The 21017-nt window shown below is 38.0% G+C and overlaps 4 protein-coding genes across 5 annotated transcripts; 2 read left to right on the forward strand and 2 right to left on the reverse strand.

The window, feature by feature from the left end:
• Positions 1–14: 14 nt before the first annotated feature.
• Positions 15–5314, reverse strand: LOC140791825 (uncharacterized). The gene is made up of 7 exons (XM_073142485.1): positions 4741–5314; positions 4593–4660; positions 4459–4521; positions 4285–4386; positions 4086–4151; positions 882–954; positions 15–796 (listed from the first exon to the last, which is right to left on the reverse strand). The coding sequence occupies exons 1-7, from the start codon at positions 5162–5164 to the stop codon at positions 204–206; spliced, it is 1389 nt and encodes a 462-aa protein (XP_072998586.1). The 5' UTR covers positions 5165–5314; the 3' UTR covers positions 15–203.
• LOC140791723 (uncharacterized) lies at positions 1060–2091 on the forward strand (the record flags this gene model as incomplete). The annotated part of the gene is made up of 2 exons (XM_073142358.1): positions 1060–1400; positions 1488–2091. Coding segments are annotated over 2 exons (945 nt in total), but the record flags the coding sequence as incomplete, so codon positions are not given.
• Positions 5315–9037: 3723 nt separating the features above from the next.
• LOC140791665 (amino acid permease 3-like) lies at positions 9038–11839 on the reverse strand. 2 transcript variants are annotated; one of them, XM_073142276.1, is made up of 7 exons: positions 11723–11839; positions 11037–11168; positions 10699–10932; positions 10515–10608; positions 10185–10399; positions 9965–10104; positions 9038–9848 (listed from the first exon to the last, which is right to left on the reverse strand). In XM_073142276.1, the coding sequence occupies exons 2-7, from the start codon at positions 11164–11166 to the stop codon at positions 9192–9194; spliced, it is 1470 nt and encodes a 489-aa protein (XP_072998377.1). In that variant the 5' UTR covers positions 11167–11168; positions 11723–11839; the 3' UTR covers positions 9038–9191. The 2 variants fall into 2 exon arrangements, with proteins under 2 accessions (XP_072998377.1, XP_072998378.1); XM_073142277.1 differs by having other exon boundaries at positions 11037–11584; positions 11723–11835.
• A 6820-nt stretch (positions 11840–18659) lies between these two features.
• On the forward strand, positions 18660–20967 carry LOC140792750 (probable receptor-like protein kinase At1g11050). The gene has a single exon (XM_073143915.1). It carries the CDS (start codon positions 18823–18825, stop codon positions 20728–20730), a length of 1908 nt encoding a protein of 635 aa, XP_073000016.1. The 5' UTR covers positions 18660–18822; the 3' UTR covers positions 20731–20967.
• The last annotated feature ends 50 nt before the right edge of the window (positions 20968–21017 follow it).

The following is a 21017-nucleotide window of genomic DNA, read 5'->3' on the forward strand; positions in this document are numbered from 1 at the left end:
CAAAAAAAAAACCCTTTCACACCTATCAATAGCTAGAGGGGTGCATTTAACTCAAAATATATGCTTTACATTATAAGATTCTAACCCTATATGTAGTATATTAGTGAAGCTCATTATAATATTCCAACCCTATATGTAGTAGATTAGTGAAGCTCATTTCTCTAATCTTATGTATACAAAGTATTGAAATGAACTCATTCAGCTTATTCCTGGTAATCAGCAAATAGCTCTGACAGCTGTTCGTCTGTCCATTGTGCAACAGAAACTCTTGAAGTTAAATTCCTAGTATCATTCTTTTCATGTTCAGGCTCGGAAGACATTGATATGGTGGCAGTCGTAGCATTGGCACTACGAGCTAACTTTCCTCCAAAACTTGTTTTCCCACTGCCTATCAGTGTTTCACAATTTGAATTTCGAATCATTGCCTCACCAGGACAATTGGTAGATATATGCTTGTTAGAAGGGTCTCCCCTTACTTCATTCAACCCAATTTCCTGCTGCCTCCCTAAGAAATTCAAATTTCTTCTGAAATCCTCATCAGGGTTGATGGGTTTATGCCTTCCAGAAGGATGTCCTGCCACTTCACCTATCCAAAAATTTTGGCGCTTCCCTAAACAATGATTAGTATTGGTGGCCACTGCTGTCGTAGCATCTCTTGCACCACTGCTGCATAAGAAGCTTCCTTCAATCTCTTCCTTACCTGCAATCACCCTTGAATAAGTCATGTTACTCATTTCTCCATGAGCAGGATTTTCCATCTCACATCTGCTCTTCTGCCTGATATCTCTGTGTTTATCTATCGAAATACAAAAAGAAAACAATTAACAAGGAAGAACGAGGCAGACTAAAAGAAAACCCAAAAATAGGAAAAAGAAGTTCACCAGGGAGATGCAATCTGGCAGTGCCTGAAGGAATCACCAACTTGTGAGGGGGACTACAGTCATTACTGATGAGCTGTATAAAAAAAGTAATATTGTGATGCATCTAGTCTCAAGGAGAAACTCTGAATTATCAATATGGACATCCCTATGCAGGTAAGGAACATCAATACACACTCATAAATGGAATTCTTATAGAGAGGATGATGTAGCAAAAGCACAATTTGTGAAAGAGAAGGTTCTTGATGATATATGGTGGGACAAAATTGAATATATATTATCTTTTACTGAGCCTATTTATTCAATGCTGAGATTGGCTGATACTGACAAACCTTGCCTCCATTTGATTTATGAAATGTGGGATGATATGATTGAAAAAGTGAAAACAGCTATATACAGACATGAGGCAAAAAAAGAAGATGAAGAGTCAGCTTTTTACTCAGTTGTGCATAAAATTCTTGTTGATAGATGGGATAGAAGCAATACTCCTCTTCATTGTTTAGCACACTCATTGAATCCAAGGTAAAGTCGATGCTTAAAAATTTATTACATAGTTGTTTCTTTTGGTTTATAGTTTTGTTAATTTAACTTTTGTGCTCTTCTTACTAGGTATTATACCAATACTTGGATTAGTGAGGATCCAAACCCCACTCCTCCACACAAAGATCTAGAAATTTTTCGTATGAGAAACAAATGTTTAAAGAGGTTCTTTGCAAACGGAGAAGAGAGGAGAATTTTAAATAATGAGTATGCCAATTTCTCAACTGCAACAGAGGGTTTTGATAACTATGACTCTATTGAAGATAGAGATATTCTTGATCCAAAGAAGTGGTGGGTCATTCATGGTGCTTTTGCACCTAACCTTCAGAATTTAGCACTTAAATTACTCGGGCAACCGTGTTCATCATCATGTTGTGAGAGGAATTGGAGCACATATTCATTTATTCACTCAATGAAAAGAAACAAGATCACTCCACAACGAGCAGAGGATCTAGTTTTTATCCATAACAATCTTCGTCTTCTCTCTAGAAGATCGACTGAGTATATGGAAGGGGAGACCAAAATGTGGGATGTTGGAGGAGATTCATTTGATTCATTCGATGAAGCGGGTATTCTTGAAGTTACTGACCTCTCGCTTGATGAACCTGATTTGGAGGCTATTGTATTCACTGATGAAGGCAATGAGGAGACTGACTTAAATGGAAATGAATAATTAATGTCATTGCCAATTACACTACTGACTTATTATTACTCTCATTTTGGTGTCATACAAATTGTGAAATGTTGGTGGATACTTTATAAACTTTAGTGCTATGACCTATGAGTCTATGAGTTACTCATATGGAATGCAATGATACTACTATTCTCATTTTGGTGCATTATTTGTTGAAAGTTTATGTATTCTTTGTCTAATTGTCTTTGATATCTATTACTCTCATTTTTGCTATTAAATGCTTATGTAGATAATAGATGTATTAAAATATTGAATGCAATATTATGTATATGTTGTCATTAGAATATAATTTTTTTATATAATTTTTTAATTGCCGTATCCTAGACGTATCGTATCCTGTATTTTGAGAATTTGCCGTATCCCCGTATCCGTATCGTATCGTATCCGTATCCCGTATCCGTATCCGTGCTTCATAGACCGTAAGCATGTTAATGATTGAGTACAAGTCAGTAGCAAAGAAACACAAGAAATTAAAACATAAAAATGATAAAAGAAGAAAAGAAAGTAATCAAGATATGTCTTGGCAATAAAAAAATTCAGCTAATTCAAATGCTTTAAACTGAGATTTTACAACTTAATAGCCTTGGATATGATATTCTAATTTCTTCAATTATGTTTAGAATAGATCTTGCAAATGATACAAATTTCAGCACTTACGGCAAAATAGCTCGCAACCAGAAACATCAATGAAGGGAGGTTTAAACATTCTTAGCTTCGTCTCTATTAGTTCCTCCAAGAACATCATCAAGCTTGACATCTGCACATTTTTTTTTCAAGTTCTATTTGTGCCAAGATATTTGTTTTCAAACTCATTTTTTGGCAAAGCTTCAGTAATGAGAAAGAAATAAACTCTTAGTAATAATATCTCAAAGAACTTCAATGGGAAACAAAATACCTCTCTCTTTTCCTTTCTCCCTCCCACACTAATAAACGACCAAGTACATGAGATACATATCATATGATACGTAATATCATAGGCCCCTCCATCTCAAACTTAACTAGAGATGCCACTCGACCACCTAATAGTCACACTCAAATTCTACTGCAAATAGAGCTCTGACAATGAACTAAGATCAACTTAACTCAAGCACCACTCACTATCAATATTAAAGGATTTTTGACAAAACTAGACTTCCCACCCCAATAATTCCTTGAGTAATGAGTTCCAATACTACATACAAGAGCAAGTGTCTTCCTGCTGTATATGACAGTTAAAGGCTGTTGTCCGCTGCTTGAAAAATTGTTTTCTAATTATACGAATTCAGCTAACATATTCATGTAAGAACAAAATAATTCTGTGTGTAAAAAATTTCTTTCATTTCCTACTCGAATAGATTTTTTTCTTTTGATTTCCAAATAAATGCTCCGCTGACTTTATGCCTATTGCAGGAACTATATAGTATAAGGGAACTACGCATACCAAAAGTCACTAACCAATAAGAGACTTTATTAACTTAAGTGACTGACCCCCACAGTGGTTCTTTAGGATGCTTCAACGGCAACATAATCGAAGTCCACCTGGCGTAGAGAACACATATTCAGGTAAATAGTTCTTCGAATTACCTACTAGGTACATATTTTGGACTACCGAGCTATCAAACCAAAAACAATCTTAATATTTGAGTGCACCTAGAATTCTAAATCCTTGTCCATGTCAAAATTTAAGAGCAACAATGAAGAGAATAAAAAATAAGTGGTGACCAAGCTGCATCCCTATTATATAAAAGTTAAATAACACAATTAATTAGAACCATTACTTGAGGAATCTAATTATTACAGGCCTAAGTATAATTATAGTATTATATTGACTATTAACAACAACGACAACAAATGGCTGTAATGCAACTATATGAATCTGATTTTTCTTGGCACTTGGCAATTGACTTCAAATATAAAGAGGCTAATAGATTCAATTACTAACAGAAGTGCAACCAAATTATAACTAATCTGCACACATCTACATAAGTGCGCACCTTGACCACATTATCTAATGTAATGTTGAGATAGCACACTGAGCGAGCTGAGGAAAAAACAACCACCTGCAATTTTTCCATTCTCAAGCTGTTAATGGCAATTAAATATCATTTCATATAACCAGCACTGGATTATTGATTTATGACAAGATGTCATTAAAAAACATATGAGCTTCCAACTGCGGTAAAAATAGGAGACCTTCTTAAGAATAAGGATGCATCCAATAGAAATATCAGAGCCAAAGTTTCCCTCCAAAATGACTCTCCGGTGCAGTGAAGCATCAATGGTTCCTGTCGGATCCTATAACCAACAAATATTTCACATGGTCACATAGAAATTTCTCACAACTATACACAACTCATCAATACTGACCTTCAAAGTTAGAAAGAGATCACCCAGCCCATTTGGAGTGCAACATTTGACAACTCCCACAACCTATCCATCAAAATCTTACATTTATCAAGATAATCAAATTAAAAGGAGAATAAAAGATGGTAGATATGAACCAGAGGTGCTCGATCGACGGTTCTAGTCTTGATTGAGCCGATTGTGGATACCGATCCGCAATCCTCCCCTAATCAAACATCAAATGATCAAATCACCCAAATAAGTACAAGAAGACCTCTAAACATATTGGATGTTCATCCCACTTACCAAGAAAGCCCAAAGCGAAGAGCCAAGGATTCATCTTGAAATCTGCATCATCTTCATCAAGATCCAATCGGTCGCCCGGCTTATCAATCCCTTCCAAGCGAGGGCCGCTCTCCACGGCAGCAGACATGCGATGCATCGCAGCTTGCACGGCACCAGCGGGACCGGGGATGAGGTGGGGGAAGGAGGAGGCGGCAATAATGGATCCCGGAGGAGAGTCCCGCGGTTGGGATCCCGAAACTGAGGTCGGGGAATTTGGTCGAACAGGTGATGGACGAGAGGAAGGGGAAGGATTGGGAGCTAAGGCCTGGGAGGGGCGAGGGAGTTGAGAGCAAGGGAGGAGAGCAGGGAAGGAAGGGAGGAGAGAGGGGAGATCGGAGTCGTCGATGTCGATGGCTTCTTCCCAGCGATCTAACTCTCCCCCCATGTCTACGTTCTCGTTTCTTGAATGAATTGGGTATTTTGGAGCGCGGGAGAGGGGTGAGCTCTCGTAGTTTCAAATATTTGACAAGGTTAAATAAGTTACTGTACTTCTTCATCTTTAATTTTTTTTTAACAAACTAAATTAATATTTTTTGGTTAAAGTTCACCAAATTAACCGAGGCTACCGAGCCCATCCAAATTACCAAGATAACCCCCCAAATATTACAAATATAATAAATTATTGAAATACCTAAATTAATCTTCTTCCTTATAGTTTGTCTAACAAATATAACAGGAGTATTTAAATAATTTGGGTGGGGTTTATAAGTATGACAAAAATTCTAATAGGTTTAGATTAGTCTGATAATAATAATAATAATAATAATAAATTATAAGTAAAGTAATCTTATATATAAGTATAAAAATTAAAATAAGTAATAATATTTTTTTATTAAAGAAGTTGAAGCCAACTTGGATTAAGATAACCAGACTCACTACGTCAGTCGAGCAGTCAAAATTGAGGAGATTACATAGATCCAATGGGAGCTCCTCAGTAGGCCCTTGCTCATACACCTCTGACAGTGATTTACTCTGATTGGTAGCCCAGTCTACCACTCGATTATCTTTTCGGTAAATATGACGGATATTAACCTCTGTAAAGCCGCCCAAAATCCTTACACATTCGCTCACAGCACTCCGGACTCTCCACGTAATCTCCTAGAATCGACGAAGAGAGACTGCACAATGATTCCGTGCGTCGATCGATCATGCTACTCTCCGAGTGAAGGCCGCTTCACTGGTCCATTCTAAAACGGTGGACCACAAATAATGGACCCTGACTCTAATCCATATAACATTGATATGAGCCCAGATGGCACAGAAAAAAACCATGCCCACAAAAGCACCAAATGCACCTTTGTCCATACAAGGATAGAAATGAAAAGGGGACAGGAATCTAACAGGATCCATAACCCTTTTGCAGTCACATCTATATTGGCAGACGAAGAAGATGACCGAGTCATTGATGAAGGCCCCTCATTGGCTTATAGTACACTTACTGGTAAGAACCAGATCGGATGGAATGAGGAGGAATCTCATGAGAATGGTGTGTCAGGAATGGACCATTTGCCTCTAGATCTTTCTGAACTAAAGTTAATGAAAGAACCACTCTTCTTGTTGTTCATCATGTAACAGTGAGAAAAATAGGACAAAGAATTCAGATCTACATTTCAATATCCAAGGTATTATTACTTATTGGTAGTCAATGCCATAAAAGTTCAATTGTTTAAAGGAGCTCGTATGTACTAGGAAACCAAGTTCTAATCTCAACGATACTCTCAGTATTTAGTGGGATATAGTTAAGTTATCGTATCTCTCAAAAATATACTATTATTTATTGGCATTATATATATATATATATATGTGTGTGTTGTGATAGTTGTATTATAGTAAAGAGTTACAAATTCCATTGTATCCAAGTATATATATATATTGATAGATTATATTCAGTCTCTCAAATGTAAATCTAGTTGGACTTTGGGCATCAATTTTGCTAATTTCTTTGGCCGTAAAGTATGAATTATAACTGGGAACTAGTAGGATTAGGGTTTTTTCCTCTCTACTGATGATCTTTCTCTCAAGTGACTGTCATCAATGAGCTCCTCTCTCTCCCCTCCTCTTAGCTATTAGATGGAAGCGCCTTAATTACAAAGTATTTTCTTTTCTTCTTTTTTTCTTCCTTCCTCCTCCTTCATTGCAATATTTTTTTCCTCTTTCTTTATTTGATACAAGTTTGTTGTATTGGATGCTTCAAATATAAGTCCAGATCCAACGGATCGATGGAAGCCTCTTATCTCGAAGTTGTGGTGCAATTTATTTGATTTTTTTTATTTCCTATTTTTTAAGATTTGTCTAAATTTCTTCATTTCTTCTACGCATCAGTCTTATAATATATTGATCATAACGTTTTAAATAAAAATAAATAAACCAATCCAGTCGAAATAGAGAGCTAATAAATATTTTCTTTTCCACCTTTCCTCTTATAGCTGACTTGGCAATTATTTAATAACCCCAAGTGGAATGTTTGAAGAGTTGGAATATAAACAGTAGCTCCAGTGTCAAATCACTAAGTATTAGGTGGAACGTCAACTAAGTAATTTAATTTCAAAAGCGCACACTAATGAAATATTATAGTTGTAGTTTCTATTTGCATGCGCGCAGTTGTGTGGTCTATCCGCACGTGACTAATAAATATACGGGCATCATCTATCTACACGGGAGCCCTGACGGACCCAGACGGGAGACGGCTGGACCACAGCCGACGCCCGAAGCCCGAAGCCAATCATGCACAGGCATCAGTGACAACAAGCTCGTTGAAAACGGCCCAAAGTGCCGAACATTACACCTAGCCAGCACCTCATCTCCTCCCACAGTGCCACCAACAGTAACATGATAAAAGCATCTTGTACTCATAAGATAAGAAACGAACCAGCCCCAGGTTCCACTTTATCTTTGAGTGTCTTCTTTACCCATTTTATATATGTATATATGTATATATACATATATATATATATATATAGATAGATAGATAGATAGAGAGAGAGAGAGAGAGAGAGAGAGAGAGAGAGAGAGAGAGAGAGAGAGAGAGAGAGAGAGAAAAGAGAGAAGAGAATATATAAACAATTCTTAGCCCCTGTCGACCACCAGTCGCTGCCAAAATCCCTTGTGTCAAAAGTTCTCCAAGAATTAACCCACCCCACCCCACCCCACCCACTCCCATCCTCACAACCCCTCCTTTTTGGCTTGAGATTTGTCTATCATTGAAAGCACCAGGAAGGGAGCAGAGTGATCGAAGCTGACATCCACTAGTTGGCTGGCTACCAGGGAGGTGTGATCTTGAAGCGAGTTTCCGACCTCTTTCGATGGGGGCGAACAATCTTGAATTCAAAAAGGAGCCGCTCCTATTCCGTCAAAAGGTAAAGCCAGCAAAGATTGAATATTTTGAGATGCTAGTGTGCATTATATGCTTAGATTCTTTAGTGAAATTTAGTACTAGAGCAGTGACAAACAAGGATGTCATAAGGTAGCAAATATATATCCGACATAAGTGCGGCGATAGAGAACGACTTTTGTTTTCTTTATTGAATTGGTTCAAATATATATAAAATAGTGTGGTACTTCGAAAAGTTGAAATTGTTTTTTATTTATCCACATCTTATTATATAAATACTTATCATTTAATATTATATTTTGTTTAAAATATTTCAAAAATATGCTACTATAAAGGAGTTAAAATAACTACAAATGTAAAAAATGATGTTAGTATTTTGAATTTATTTTTTTTAAAAGAAAAGTGGTGAGTTGCCTTGAGTTAAAAATTGTTAAAATTAAAAAAAAATCGTTGGAAGAAAAGAACGTAAGAATATGTTAAACTTTTGCTTTTAGAAGGAAAAAAAGAGAGGACCAGCTTTTCTAGCTAATTGGAAGCTGGTCTAACTATTATTTTGACTAACTATTTTTTATCCTAGATTATAGTTGATTTAACTCTACAAATAAATTACAAGAACACTCCCGAGACACTTTGTTACAATTAAAATGAAAGGGAAACAAGAGGACAGAGGAATTTTTAGTATTTTAAAAGATAAACTTAGTTTTCAAACAGAATATTCTTATTTAGATACCATTTTGTTAGATATTAGTTGGCTTAGGTTAACTCAGAGAGTGTCATATAAGAATTATAGACAAAAAAAGGAAAAAGTTGGATTACAAATAGCTCAAAGTTGGAGTGTTAATCACAAAATACTGACTAAAAATGTTGTTATTGAAAATTTGCATCTGTTTGGATTTGGTGACAATGATTATGCCTACTTTGATCACATTTCTTCCACTTGAACTCGAACTTGCACTTTTCTTTCATGCTTTAAAGGATTAGAAACAACCAAGACATGCAGCAACAGCAACAGCAACAACAACTACAGAGGCAGTTATACTCCCAATTACAAGTTGTTTTTTTTTTTACTATAAATTATAGATCAGTAGCTAGTCTTGAACGGCTTGTAAATCTTGAGATCAGTCATCACTCCGGCAATGGACCCGGCGGCCGACGCCACCGTAATAATGAAGCAAGCCAGGCTGAGCAGCTGCAGGCACACCCATCTTGTACTCCATTTTGGTATCTTCTTCTGAACTATGTACATCTCCACCGGAAAGTATACCGTAAGCGGCCAGAAACCGAGCGCGCCGAGGAAGCCGACTACGTCGTTGAAGAAGGGCAGGAGCATCGAGATCACCGTCGTGACGATGACGAACACTGTGCGCCACGTCAGCCGGAAGAGGTTGAGATTGTAGGATTTGGTCGGCGAGAGGGGGAGCCTGATATCTTTTGTGATGACTTTGGACTTGGGCCAGGTTTGGATCGCCCACTTCTCGACGAACGCGAAGAGGGGCTGGCAGTAGACCTGGTAGGCGCCGACGAGGTGGACGACGATGGCGGCGTTGGCGATGTCGAGGAGCCAGTAGGGGTTGTAGAAGCCGAAGCCGGTGAGGAGGTTGCCGGGGGCGGCGTCGCCGAACGCCGCGTAGCCCATGCAGCCGCAGAGCATGTAGAATAGGGTGGTCACCGCCACGCTGACTAGCGTCGCCCGCTTCATCACCTTCGACTCCGACGGCGGCGGGGATTTTATTGTGTCCTAATAAAATCATCAATCCAATGCTACTGGTTTAGTGCTCTTCTCTCCTTAGAGTAGTAGCAGTAGCAGCAGTAGTAGGCTCATTAATTTGGATGAGGAAGTGAATGTAAAAGTACCTGAATCTCTATGAGTATTAACGAGTAAGAGTAGGCGAAGGCGATGTCGCCGAAGGCTTGGAGGCTCCGCCATACCTTGTCGGCCGGGGTGACGACGCCGATGCTTATTCCGGTGAGACTTCCTTTGATACCTCCATTAGCTGAAAGCCAGAAGTTTAATATAGAGTTTCTTGGCATGGCAAACATTGTAGTGATGAGTTTTTAGTAGTTGTGGGCTCACCAATGACTTGGACTATGCCAAGACTAAGGCCAATGGTAGAGTAGGTGAAGGACATAACAGCTGCAAGGATTGAGAGCCACCAAATCTGATCAAAGTCTGGGATCTGAGAGAACAAGATCTCTGCAACGCCAAACATGATCATGTAAGGAGTGCTAGATACGAGACAGGGGTTGCTCTTGCCATTCTCATGGAAGCAATTAGACCTCTTGATTGCCCTGCACCAATACAATACAAAAAACAAAAGAATAACTTAATTCAATCTCACCAAACACCAATATTACTTTGCCAGCATAAAACACCATCTACAAATCTCTGCTTATTGATACTTACACCATGCTAATGGAAGCAGCAATGGTGTACCCAATGGCCACTCCAAAGATGTTGGCGTACTGGAGGAAGCCGCAGATCTTAACCTTGATGCCATCTGTTCGACGAAATGACAAGTGAGCAAATTGTTTGTAAAACGTGTGTACTTTGATCACTTTGGGTATGCTAAGGGAGGAAAGCAACGGACCTAGGTTGGCCTGGACGGCGTCCATGTAGGTGTAGTTGCGCTTGCCGGTGGTCGGGTCGCCGGAGCGGTAGCAGTCGGCAAGAAGAGCCGAAGTGTAGTATGTCACGAAGGAGAAGAGGAGCATGACCGTCGGACCGGCGACCCATCCGAGCTGGCCTATCGCCCACGCCAGTGACAGCACGCCGGAGCCGATCACCGCAGTTATGATATGCGCGCTTGCCGTCCACATAGTACCTAAAAGGGTACAAATACTCAACTCAATCGAGCTATCAACGTAGAGAAATGTTAAGAGAAACGAATGAAACCAGGAGATGATTAGCTGATGTTGGTTTCTTTACCTGATCTCTTGAGGCGGCCATCGTCGTCATAGCACTTGGAGCCTACCTGTTGGTGTCCAAGCTCTATGGAGATATCCATGGCAGGAAACGCTGCATGTTGGTAGTACTTGGCATTCCCATTCTCCCCCATCTCTTCAGAGACACAAGGAAATCCAAGTGAGAAGCTTTGTTCTATATGTAACAACTCCAAAGAGTCTACTACACCCTACAAAGTGTAGTAGCCTCTGCTGCTATTTAATGCAACTTTTGACAATTGTACCAAAATCCCACTAACTCAGTAACTCTTAACACAATCCAAGAAAAATGGCACTCTAGAGCAGGAAGGTAGAGCACGGAAATAAGCACGGCCTCACGCTAGACGAAGAAGGCTATATATAGATAACAAATTGTTCATCACACCAACGTGGACTAAGGGTCAGAGATAAGTCAACTAAAGTTTTCTTTCTTTCTTTCTTTTTAATTTTTCTCTCTAGCTTTTCCTCTCCTCTTATTGAAGACCTCAACTCTTGGCGGCACGATCTCAAATGGTCAATGGTAGCAGCAAGTCCCTATCTCTCGGCCCACAAAGATCTCAGATTAGATTACAATTCAAGAACGCCCAACAGACTGGAATGCATTAACTCCGTATGGGAAATAAGTGATAAGATAAGACTTGAATAGTAGCATTGCTTATTCTCATCCCTTACCTTTGGAAGTCACCTCTCTCCTCCTCCGCTTGTAATGCTAAGGAATTTGGAGTCGAAGCAGTGGGAGGGGGAGAAGAGAGGGGGAAGTGTAAGCAATTACTGGGGCTTAACTTGGTTGGATGTTAAGTTAGGGGTGGGCTTTTATAGGTATCACCAACTTCTTTTCTGTATAGAAACTTACAAATAACACCCTATATTTTTACTATATTATTAAAAAAAACTCTTTTTTTCCTTTTATTTACAAACAGAGCTTCCTATTTGATATTGATTGGTAGTTAACCTGATGATCGAATTAAACTATATCTATCTATCCACTAGTAAAATGTGGCTTAATATTGAGAGATTTTATTTATAATCTGGCTATAAAATATAGGGTGTTATTCTGAAATTTCTATTTAAGATTTTAAGAATGTTTAAAAATCATACCATATATTTTATCTACATAGTGATTCATATCTTATCTCTGAGTATTTTGTAACCTGACACTTTATTTTTCTTAATAATTCTCATTTATCACCATGGATTAATCTAGACGGTACTAGAAAAAAAAATTCTAATATAATATATAAAATAATTTATAAATATCTAAATTACCTCCGTCTTCTTTATTCTTTTTTAGTGCAAAAAAAAAATGAGGAGAGGGAAGAGAGGAGAGGGATAGGTGGTGGCGGCGACGGTGAAAGAAATGGCGGAGGGATATAGAAAATGAGAGGAAATAGTAGCGGTATTTTAGTAATTTAGTCAACCTTAGTTAGTTAAAATAATATCAAGATGTTAAAAATGAGAATTATAAAAAAAAAATGAAGGGTCAAATTACAAAATCTTTAAAACCAAGACTAAATCATAAAATAGATAAAATATAGGAGGTGATTTATAAAAATCCCAAGATTTTAATACCGAATAGAAGCCGCTTGTGTGCATCTGCAGCTCACGTGCGTGGCATTCCAACCACCCTTATTTGATGAAGGAATAGGTTCCTTCCGTACTGGGCCAGAATTTCGTTTACTGCTACTAGTGAAATTGTATATTGTTCCTTAATTCTTATTCCCCCTTCCAACTGTCACTACCAAAAGAAAGTCATGGCATAACTATTAGTATTTATGCTCTCTTTTTTAACATAATTTCTAAATTTTTATTGCAATTAATTTTTTTTTTTTTTTTAAAAATTCATTTAGTATACAACTTATAAAGATTAAGAAGAGAATGCGTTATGGATTTGTACAATTAATGCACCAAATTGTTATGCATTTTTCTTGTAATAAACGATTGGTGACTTTAGAACTTTAGCAGAAGAATCTGATATCATTTTCCTTGCACAACTCGTTCCTCAAAGAGATGTTGTAGTTCCCCAATTGAGTTCTCAACTTCAGATGCTTTTATAGATAAGAGTGCCAAAATGCTTTCTTTAGCTAGTAGAATAGTGTCTCTCACTCAAGCAGAAGGAAACAAAAGTGATGAGAGCCTCCCAAATAGAACTTGCACAAGTATTGGGTTCTATCTGATCCAAAAGCTTTAATCACCCAATTTTGACATGAATTTTGTTTTTGTTGGCATAGCAATCTTATATTATAAGGATTAGAACTATCCTAATTTACTTAGGATAATAGTTTTGTCACTAAATTTTAGTATCGATATTTAGGGAAATGTATCGAAAATATCTTATAATTTTTATTTGTTATTGTTCACACTCTAACGTATTATGTAAAAGAATTAGAGGAATCAGGTTTTAAAATAAACGAGGGATATTTTATGTATTTATTTTTTTCATTTGTAAATAAAAAAAAATGATGCTGCAAGTAAAAATTAACTTATGATAAATGGCCGACTAATAAGAAAATGACAAGAGTTGTGCTAAGCTTTTAATTAAAAGTAGAATGATAAATATCTATATGGCAGAATGTTAGCGATAATAACTACTTTTAAGAAGAAAAAAAAAGCTCCCCATAAGAGAAAGTGAAGTATCAATTCCTTTTCAAGCTTTCTTCATGGTATAATAGAAAATTAATCATTGCCTTAGACTTAGGTTTGTATTCTTCTTCCTTTCATTCCCCCTGCGACTAAGGAACTAAAGCAGTGGCAAGAACTCAAAGTGCTTAGAGACGAAGGAATACTTTGAATGTTTGGAGAGCTTTTAGTAGACAACTGTGAATTGTTAACAGTGATTAGAGGGGGGATCTCACTAATTATGTCCCCTAATCGAATGTACACGTGGAGTAACACGAAGCACACAAAGTTGGTCATCTACTTTGTTCTCTCCTTTTAAATCATTAGACTAAGGTGAAGAAGAACAGTTTGGAGATCATCTGTCATCTCAGTAATAGACAACAAGGTACTACCAACTTGAATAAATCCACTGCATTTGGACCACATTTTGTTACCATGATTTAGTAGTAGAAAGAGGCTTTCAGATCTCCTTCTTGGATTGGCTGAACATGGAATGAATAAACTAGGTCAGATAGATAATAGAAGAAAAGGCCCACTTGGTCCTAAGTGATGCTTATTATTTGGAAGAGAAAAGATATAGAGAAGAGTAGGATTGAGGGCTTGTGGTTGTGGGTGCTTTATAGAGTTCTTTTAAATGCTACCATTGATTGGTGTGTCCTAGTGGTAGGCCATGGATAATGCTCATAAGAATATATATATATATATATTATTAACACTTTGACTCGTCAACTATTTAATATTGCTCGCACTCCTATCATTCCATGCAAAATAATTTATCATTGAAAATAATTTCTATATATCCATCCATAAATCAAAAGGTATAATTAAGAATTTAAGTAATTTCTTATTGCTTATCCCTATAATCTCCATGAACTGAAATAATATGATGTATGATATTTGTCAATGGGAATAATAGATAGAATTAGAGTAAGGCTGATGGGGTGAAATTGAAAGCCATATAAACGAAAATTTTAAGTGAAGATAATATCCATTAAAGTATGTCTCTTGTACCAACTTTTAAAAAAATATTAGACATTAAAAAATTTTAAAAAGAAGAAGCTAAAAACCATAACCAGTTTGTTTGATTAGCTGTATACAAGAGAAAGGAGAATAAATAAAGAGGCTACTTTACTCTTAATACTTTGGGTCATAGTAAAATATATTTCCTATCATATTTCTGGAGTATTAGACAATCTCAACCATTAGATAGAAAGAGAGAAATTAGATCTTACTCTCTTTCTTTTCTCTAAAATAAGAGTACAATGTTCCTTAAAAGTTTAAAATTAGCAGTCATGTGATATTTCTTTAGAAAAAAACTAACTGATAACTAACATAATAGGGAATTCAGAGATTTTCATAGTAAAGCACTCTTTAAGTTGAATTACATAGTAAACAATCTTCCCTCTTTATTGCTACTTAATTTTCTTTTCTTTTTTTTAATCAACAATTGATCTGGTGGATTAGCCCATGTTCATCCCAGAATCTTTTGATTTCATAATCATTTCCTCCCAAAAGACAGTTTTCTGATCACTTAATTAACACGACCATAAATAAAAGTGAGCATCCATCCAGGATTTCCAATTTAATTCATCTCTGAAGATGGCACTTGCATAGTTTTTATCAACTTTGCAACTGTATTAATCCAAAATATTATCAATAAAGCCCACATCAAGTACCCCAGCAGAACCCAAAGCAGGTAGGATAATTCATCCATTAATTTTACCACCTCATAGAGTTAAACCATATTATTGCTCTTATCATCCTGCTTGGTTTCTTGAATGCATGAAAGTAAATTAATATGCTCTTATAAAATAATATTTCTGAGATGCTTTCCTTCTTTATGTTTCCTCTCTTTTCTTCTTCAAACCCTCCCAGCTCTAACACCCCAAATTTCAGCAATACTCAATAATTCTACAATTGAAAAAAAATTAGAAAATAATTAAGACAAGTAAGAAGGTTATTTCTTGAACCTGAAGAGGAGGATGGCCTCTGTTTTTGGGGACCTCTAGAGCTGCTATGTGATCAATGTTTCAAATACTCTTTCTAGTGGGCTGAGCAGCAACCTTCTTCTTTGTTCCCCCATAGGATCAAGTGAATGGGCCTGAATATGTTTAGAAGAACATGGAAAACAAAGATTTGGTCCAAAGAACTTGACCACCACCAAAGTTTTTTTTTTTTTGTGATGAATATGTAACAAAATAAAAATGAACCTTTTGATTCAAACTAGTGGGCACTCAACCAAATAACAATCCATACACTTAATATAATAAATATTTAAAGTTAAGATAAATTTATTAAAATACCCTATATTGCATTTTGCTTAAAATGCTTCCTAACGTGAGGAATTAAAATGCTTAAAATATTCATATGATAGTGTGTGAGTGATAATAAAAGCAAAATGTAAAAGTGCTTTTGATAAATTTGCATGAAGACTACACCACAGAGCATCCACAAAGAATTATGCTAATTAAATTCCAAATTAACTACGTAGGCTGTTTTACTATGCCACTTCATGAGACCATTTTCCTAGTTCTACTAATTCCAGATTAACTATTTACTCTTATGATCTATTCTTAAGAATGGTTTTGTTAATCAAGAAGTTATCAAATATTCATTGCTGTCCAAATAATATTCCTTTAGGTATTACAAGCAATAGTATTAACTATCAAGATTGACCATTGTAATCCAATGGCTGACCCTAAAAACCTAGACATTATGAGTTTAAATTCTGAAAAAAATATTTGGTGAAATTTTTATAAGATTTCGTCGGAGTCTATTTCTTAAGAGGATTGGCATAATTATTCAACATGTATATTAACGAAAGGCTAGCTTATTTATCTAGCTCTGATTAGCCGATAAGCTAATGTATAAATAACATATGTACCAAGCTTTTTTTAGAAGTACAACGATCAAAGTTCTTCATAAATAATGTTTAAATCATTACTTTCTATATTGCCAATAAGAAGGTTTAATAGTTATTAAGAATTTTGCATTCTTTTCCCTCTCTTCCCAATTGAATTAAATTAGTATTAAATGCAGCTAAGAAGATGCCTGTAACCCCAATATGGCAGTAAGTATGAAAAGAATCATTTGATATTTTATTGATCAACTTTATGACACTCTTCCAACCAAACCATTAAGAAGGAATAAATTAAAGACAAGGAAAGCAAAACTTAGGCCAACTTGAATTAATAAAAAATTGTAGTCCTTGTTGCTTCATTATGGACCTCAAATTCAATCAAGTTGACCTTGAAACCACCACCTGACATCTTCAGAAAGATGAGAAAATTTTATTAATTAAAATATTTAAAAAGTTAGGGCATGTTCTTAACCATCTAGGTAAAATTTAGAGTAAGAGTAATATTAAAAAAAAAATAGAGTTAATTATAAAATTACTCTAGTTGGATTGTCTAAAATCAAACCACCAATGAACTTCTATTTGTATCACTTCACCTTACTGTGGGTTAGACTAATGTAACAATTTAACAGCAAAAGTATATAAAAAAGAATAAACAATTATTAGATGGGATTTACCTACCATTATCTAATAAATAATAAAATATCAGAATTGTTATTCTTCTTTCATTAAATTTAGTTATTATATTATATTTTTTAAATTTAAAACAAATACACTTTAAATTTTTTTATATCTTGTTCTATCTGAGATTACAAGTCAAACTTTTGTCATTATCTAACTATCACGGTTCACAATGTACCTCCCTTGAAACACAAGATTATGAAATAAAAATTTTCAATCATCTTAAAAATATGGGTTGAAGATCCATATTTACTCAACAATATGATTATTAATATCATATGAATCTAAAGTCTAAAAGAATAAAGTGATACAAATAAAAGTTTAAAATTTTGTTTAATTTTAGACATAATCAAGGGGGGTAACCTAAAATCTACCATAAATTTTAATTAAGTTTATTGGAGAATAATATTTAATTGTTTGAAAATAATAGAATTAAAACATAATCCATCTAAATTTCACCTTTTTAATGTCCTTTTCTTGTTATCACATCCATAAGTAAATTTCCTACTCCAAGGTGTGCATTATATTTTTCATTATGTTCCTTTTTCTATTTTACTTCTCGATATTAATAAGAATTAGTTTTGAGATTTTGACAACTTAAGTGGGATATAAATTTCATCCAAATCCGATCTCAAATCCTACATTTACTGAAATCTATTGATATCCCATCACTGATAGTTCCAAACAACGGATATAGAAACTAAAATTTCAAATCAATTTAATTCCTAGAATTTTCACTATACCTCTGTTTCTTTATAGAAAAAAAATTAATTAAATGAGTGGTATCTTGTGAAACGAACATGTGAAATATTTGGGCAATTTGGATAAATCAAATTAAATAATCCCAAGTTGCAATCTCAAGACGACCCCCCAATACCACTAATAAATGCTCTGCATAAACTAATGCTCCATTTCACTTTCCTTGATAGCTTTCCACTTTCCAAACCTTCTGACCAACTTCCTATCAAATTTGTGGCACTTCTTATCCCATCCAATTTTTCTTTTTTTGACCCATTTAAATATGTCACTATTATTTTTTATAAATAAGTACTCAAACGACACTATTCTAAGTTAATCGTCCTATAAAATTATCAATCAAATCAAATCGAGTAAAGCACCGAATTATTAAATAATTTCTCCATAATATTATTTTGGATTAGAGTCGAATTTATTACCTCTTGGTTATAGAAAAAGTAGTTACCTACTAATTTTACTAAAGCTGATTGATCCTGACTATAAATTATTAATAACTCTCAATTAATTATATAGCTCATGTTAAAAAAATAAATTAATTACCTGATGGATAAGACGAGATGAGTTCTGCACTTCTGCTGCTGCTAACTGATGGAAATTCTTTTTTTTTCTTCACCAAACAGGCAAATAGGAATAGGAATAGGAATAGGAATAGGAATAGGAATAGGAATAGAATGACGTTGGTTAAGTTGGGGTGGATGGTTTTCCTAAACTCCGGATCTACCTTTTCTTCTTCTAAATCTCTCTCCCAAAATCCAACCACGCAACCTTCCCTGCAGCAGCCAGCCGCCCCAGCTGACCGCAAACCACAACACAGCCTTCGTTTCTTCATCTTCTCCAATCCTCCCCCTCTTACTCCAAAACAATGGCGACTTCCCCTGCAACTCTCTCTCTAGTGCTTCTCTTTCTCCTCCTACCTCTCACTTCCGCCGCCACTAACTCGACATGCCCCATGGACTTGAGCTACGTCTCCACTTTCCCCTGGGATCACTCCTCCTGCCTCCCCACTTCCGCCTCTTCCAACCTTACCGGCTGCTGTTCAACTCTCCTCTCCCTCTTCGGCATCGCCCTCGCCACCCGCCTCCGCACCACCTCCCTCTTCCGCCTCCCCGACAACGCCACATCCGTCTCCTGCCTCTCATCCTTCCAATCACGCCTCTCCTCCCCTCCCCTCTCCCTCTCAACCTCCCTCGTCTCCTCCTGCTTCCCCTCCCCGAGTAACTTCGTCATCAGCCCGAAATTCTGCGCCGGGATCCAGACCAAGAAGGACTGGATCGCCAAACTCGGCAACGATACCTCCCTCAACTCCGCCTGCAACGCCGAATTCTCCGACCTCACAAGATGCGGCACTTGCCTCACCGCCGGCTTCGACGTCTCTTCGCGGCTTACCGCCCTCGATGGCAACTCCTCCCACGCCACCCCTTGCTTCTACCTCACCGTCCTCTACGCCGCCGGCGTCGTTAACCGATTCGGCCCCGAATACCCGCCCACCGCCGGTTGCATCCTAGGCCTCGCCCTCTCCACGTCCTCGTCACCACCGCAATCCTCCTCGCATCATCCCTCCGCCGCCGTCGTCGCCTCGTCCGTCTCCGCCGCCGCTCTCTTCCTCTCCGCGGTCGCACTTCTTGCTTTATTCCTTCGGAGAAAGCAGAAGAGGAGGAAGAAAGACTCGCAGCAGCAGCAGCAGCAGCAGAGCTCCTCCTCGCGGTCGCACCCACGGCCGAACACCGGGTCGATACTGTTCGACATCAAAGAGTTGGACAAGGCCACGGGCTACTTCTCGCAGCGGAACCTCATCGGCCGCGGTGGGTTCGGGGCGGTGTATAAGGGGGTGCTAGCCGACGGCAGCGTCGTCGCGGTCAAGAAGATGCTCGAGCTCGATTTGGACGGCGGCGACGAGGAGTTCAGGAACGAGGTGGAGATAATCAGTAGCCTCCGCCACCGGAATTTAGTGCCATTAAGGGGATGTTGCATCCCCGACGACGATGTGGAAGAAGGGAAGCAGAGGTTTCTTGTGTACGACTACATGCCTAATGGGAACTTAGAGCAGCATATATTTAGGTCGAAGAGGAATAGCAATAGGCCTCCATTGTCTTGGCCTCAGAGGAAAAACATTATACTGGATGTGGGCAAGGGATTGATGTACCTCCACTACGGCGTCAAGCCGGCGATCTACCACCGAGACATCAAAGCTACCAATATCTTGCTAGATGGGGAGATGCGGGCCACAGTCGCCGACTTCGGGCTGGCGCGGGAGAGCAAGGAGGGGCAGTCGCACCTCACTACGCGGGTCGCCGGCACGCACGGCTACCTCGCTCCCGAGTACGCCCTCTACGGCCAGCTCACCGAGAAGAGCGACGTGTACAGCTTCGGCGTTCTAGTGCTCGAGACCATGAGCGGGCGGAAGGCGCTGGACATGGCCGCGCCGTCGAATATGGTGCTTATCACGGATTGGGCGTGGACGCTCATCAAGGCGGGGAGGGCGGCGGAGGTGCTTGATGAGGTGCTGGTGGCCGGAGAGGCGCAGAACCCCAAAGGGATCATGGAGAGGTTCGTGCTGGTCGGTATACTCTGCGCGCATGTGATGGTGGCATTGCGGCCGACCATCGCGGAGGCGGTGAGGATGCTGGAGGGGGACGTCGACCTGCCGGCGATACCTGACAGGCCGATGCCGCTCGGCCATGGATTCGGGTTCGGCGATGGAGCGAACACCTTCAGCGCGTCGCCTAGGTTGAGTGGGCCATGCTTGGATACTGGAGATATGCTTAGGTGATGGATGGTTGGAACTCAGTGGCAGAGAGTAAGATGTTTGTTTAAATGCCAACTTCATGATTTCATGGACCTGAACTCCTGAAGTGATGTGGAATCAAAAACTATGAAGCAGGTCAGGACGTTGGCATATGCCGAAGAGGTTGGAATAACCTCGATCAGTTCTTTTGTACTCAATTTGATGATAAAGAACCAGTGATTGATATCATTATGCTACGACTATGCATAAAGTTTTAGGCAATTAATTTCGTCTCCAGGATGTTTACTGCATGAGCTTGTCTTCTTTTATTC

The sequence above is a fragment of the Typha latifolia genome, chromosome 7 (genome assembly GCF_019914945.1).
Source record: "Typha latifolia isolate L0001 chromosome 7, TyphaL0001v2, whole genome shotgun sequence".
Taxonomy (NCBI): Eukaryota; Viridiplantae; Streptophyta; class Magnoliopsida; order Poales; family Typhaceae; genus Typha; species Typha latifolia.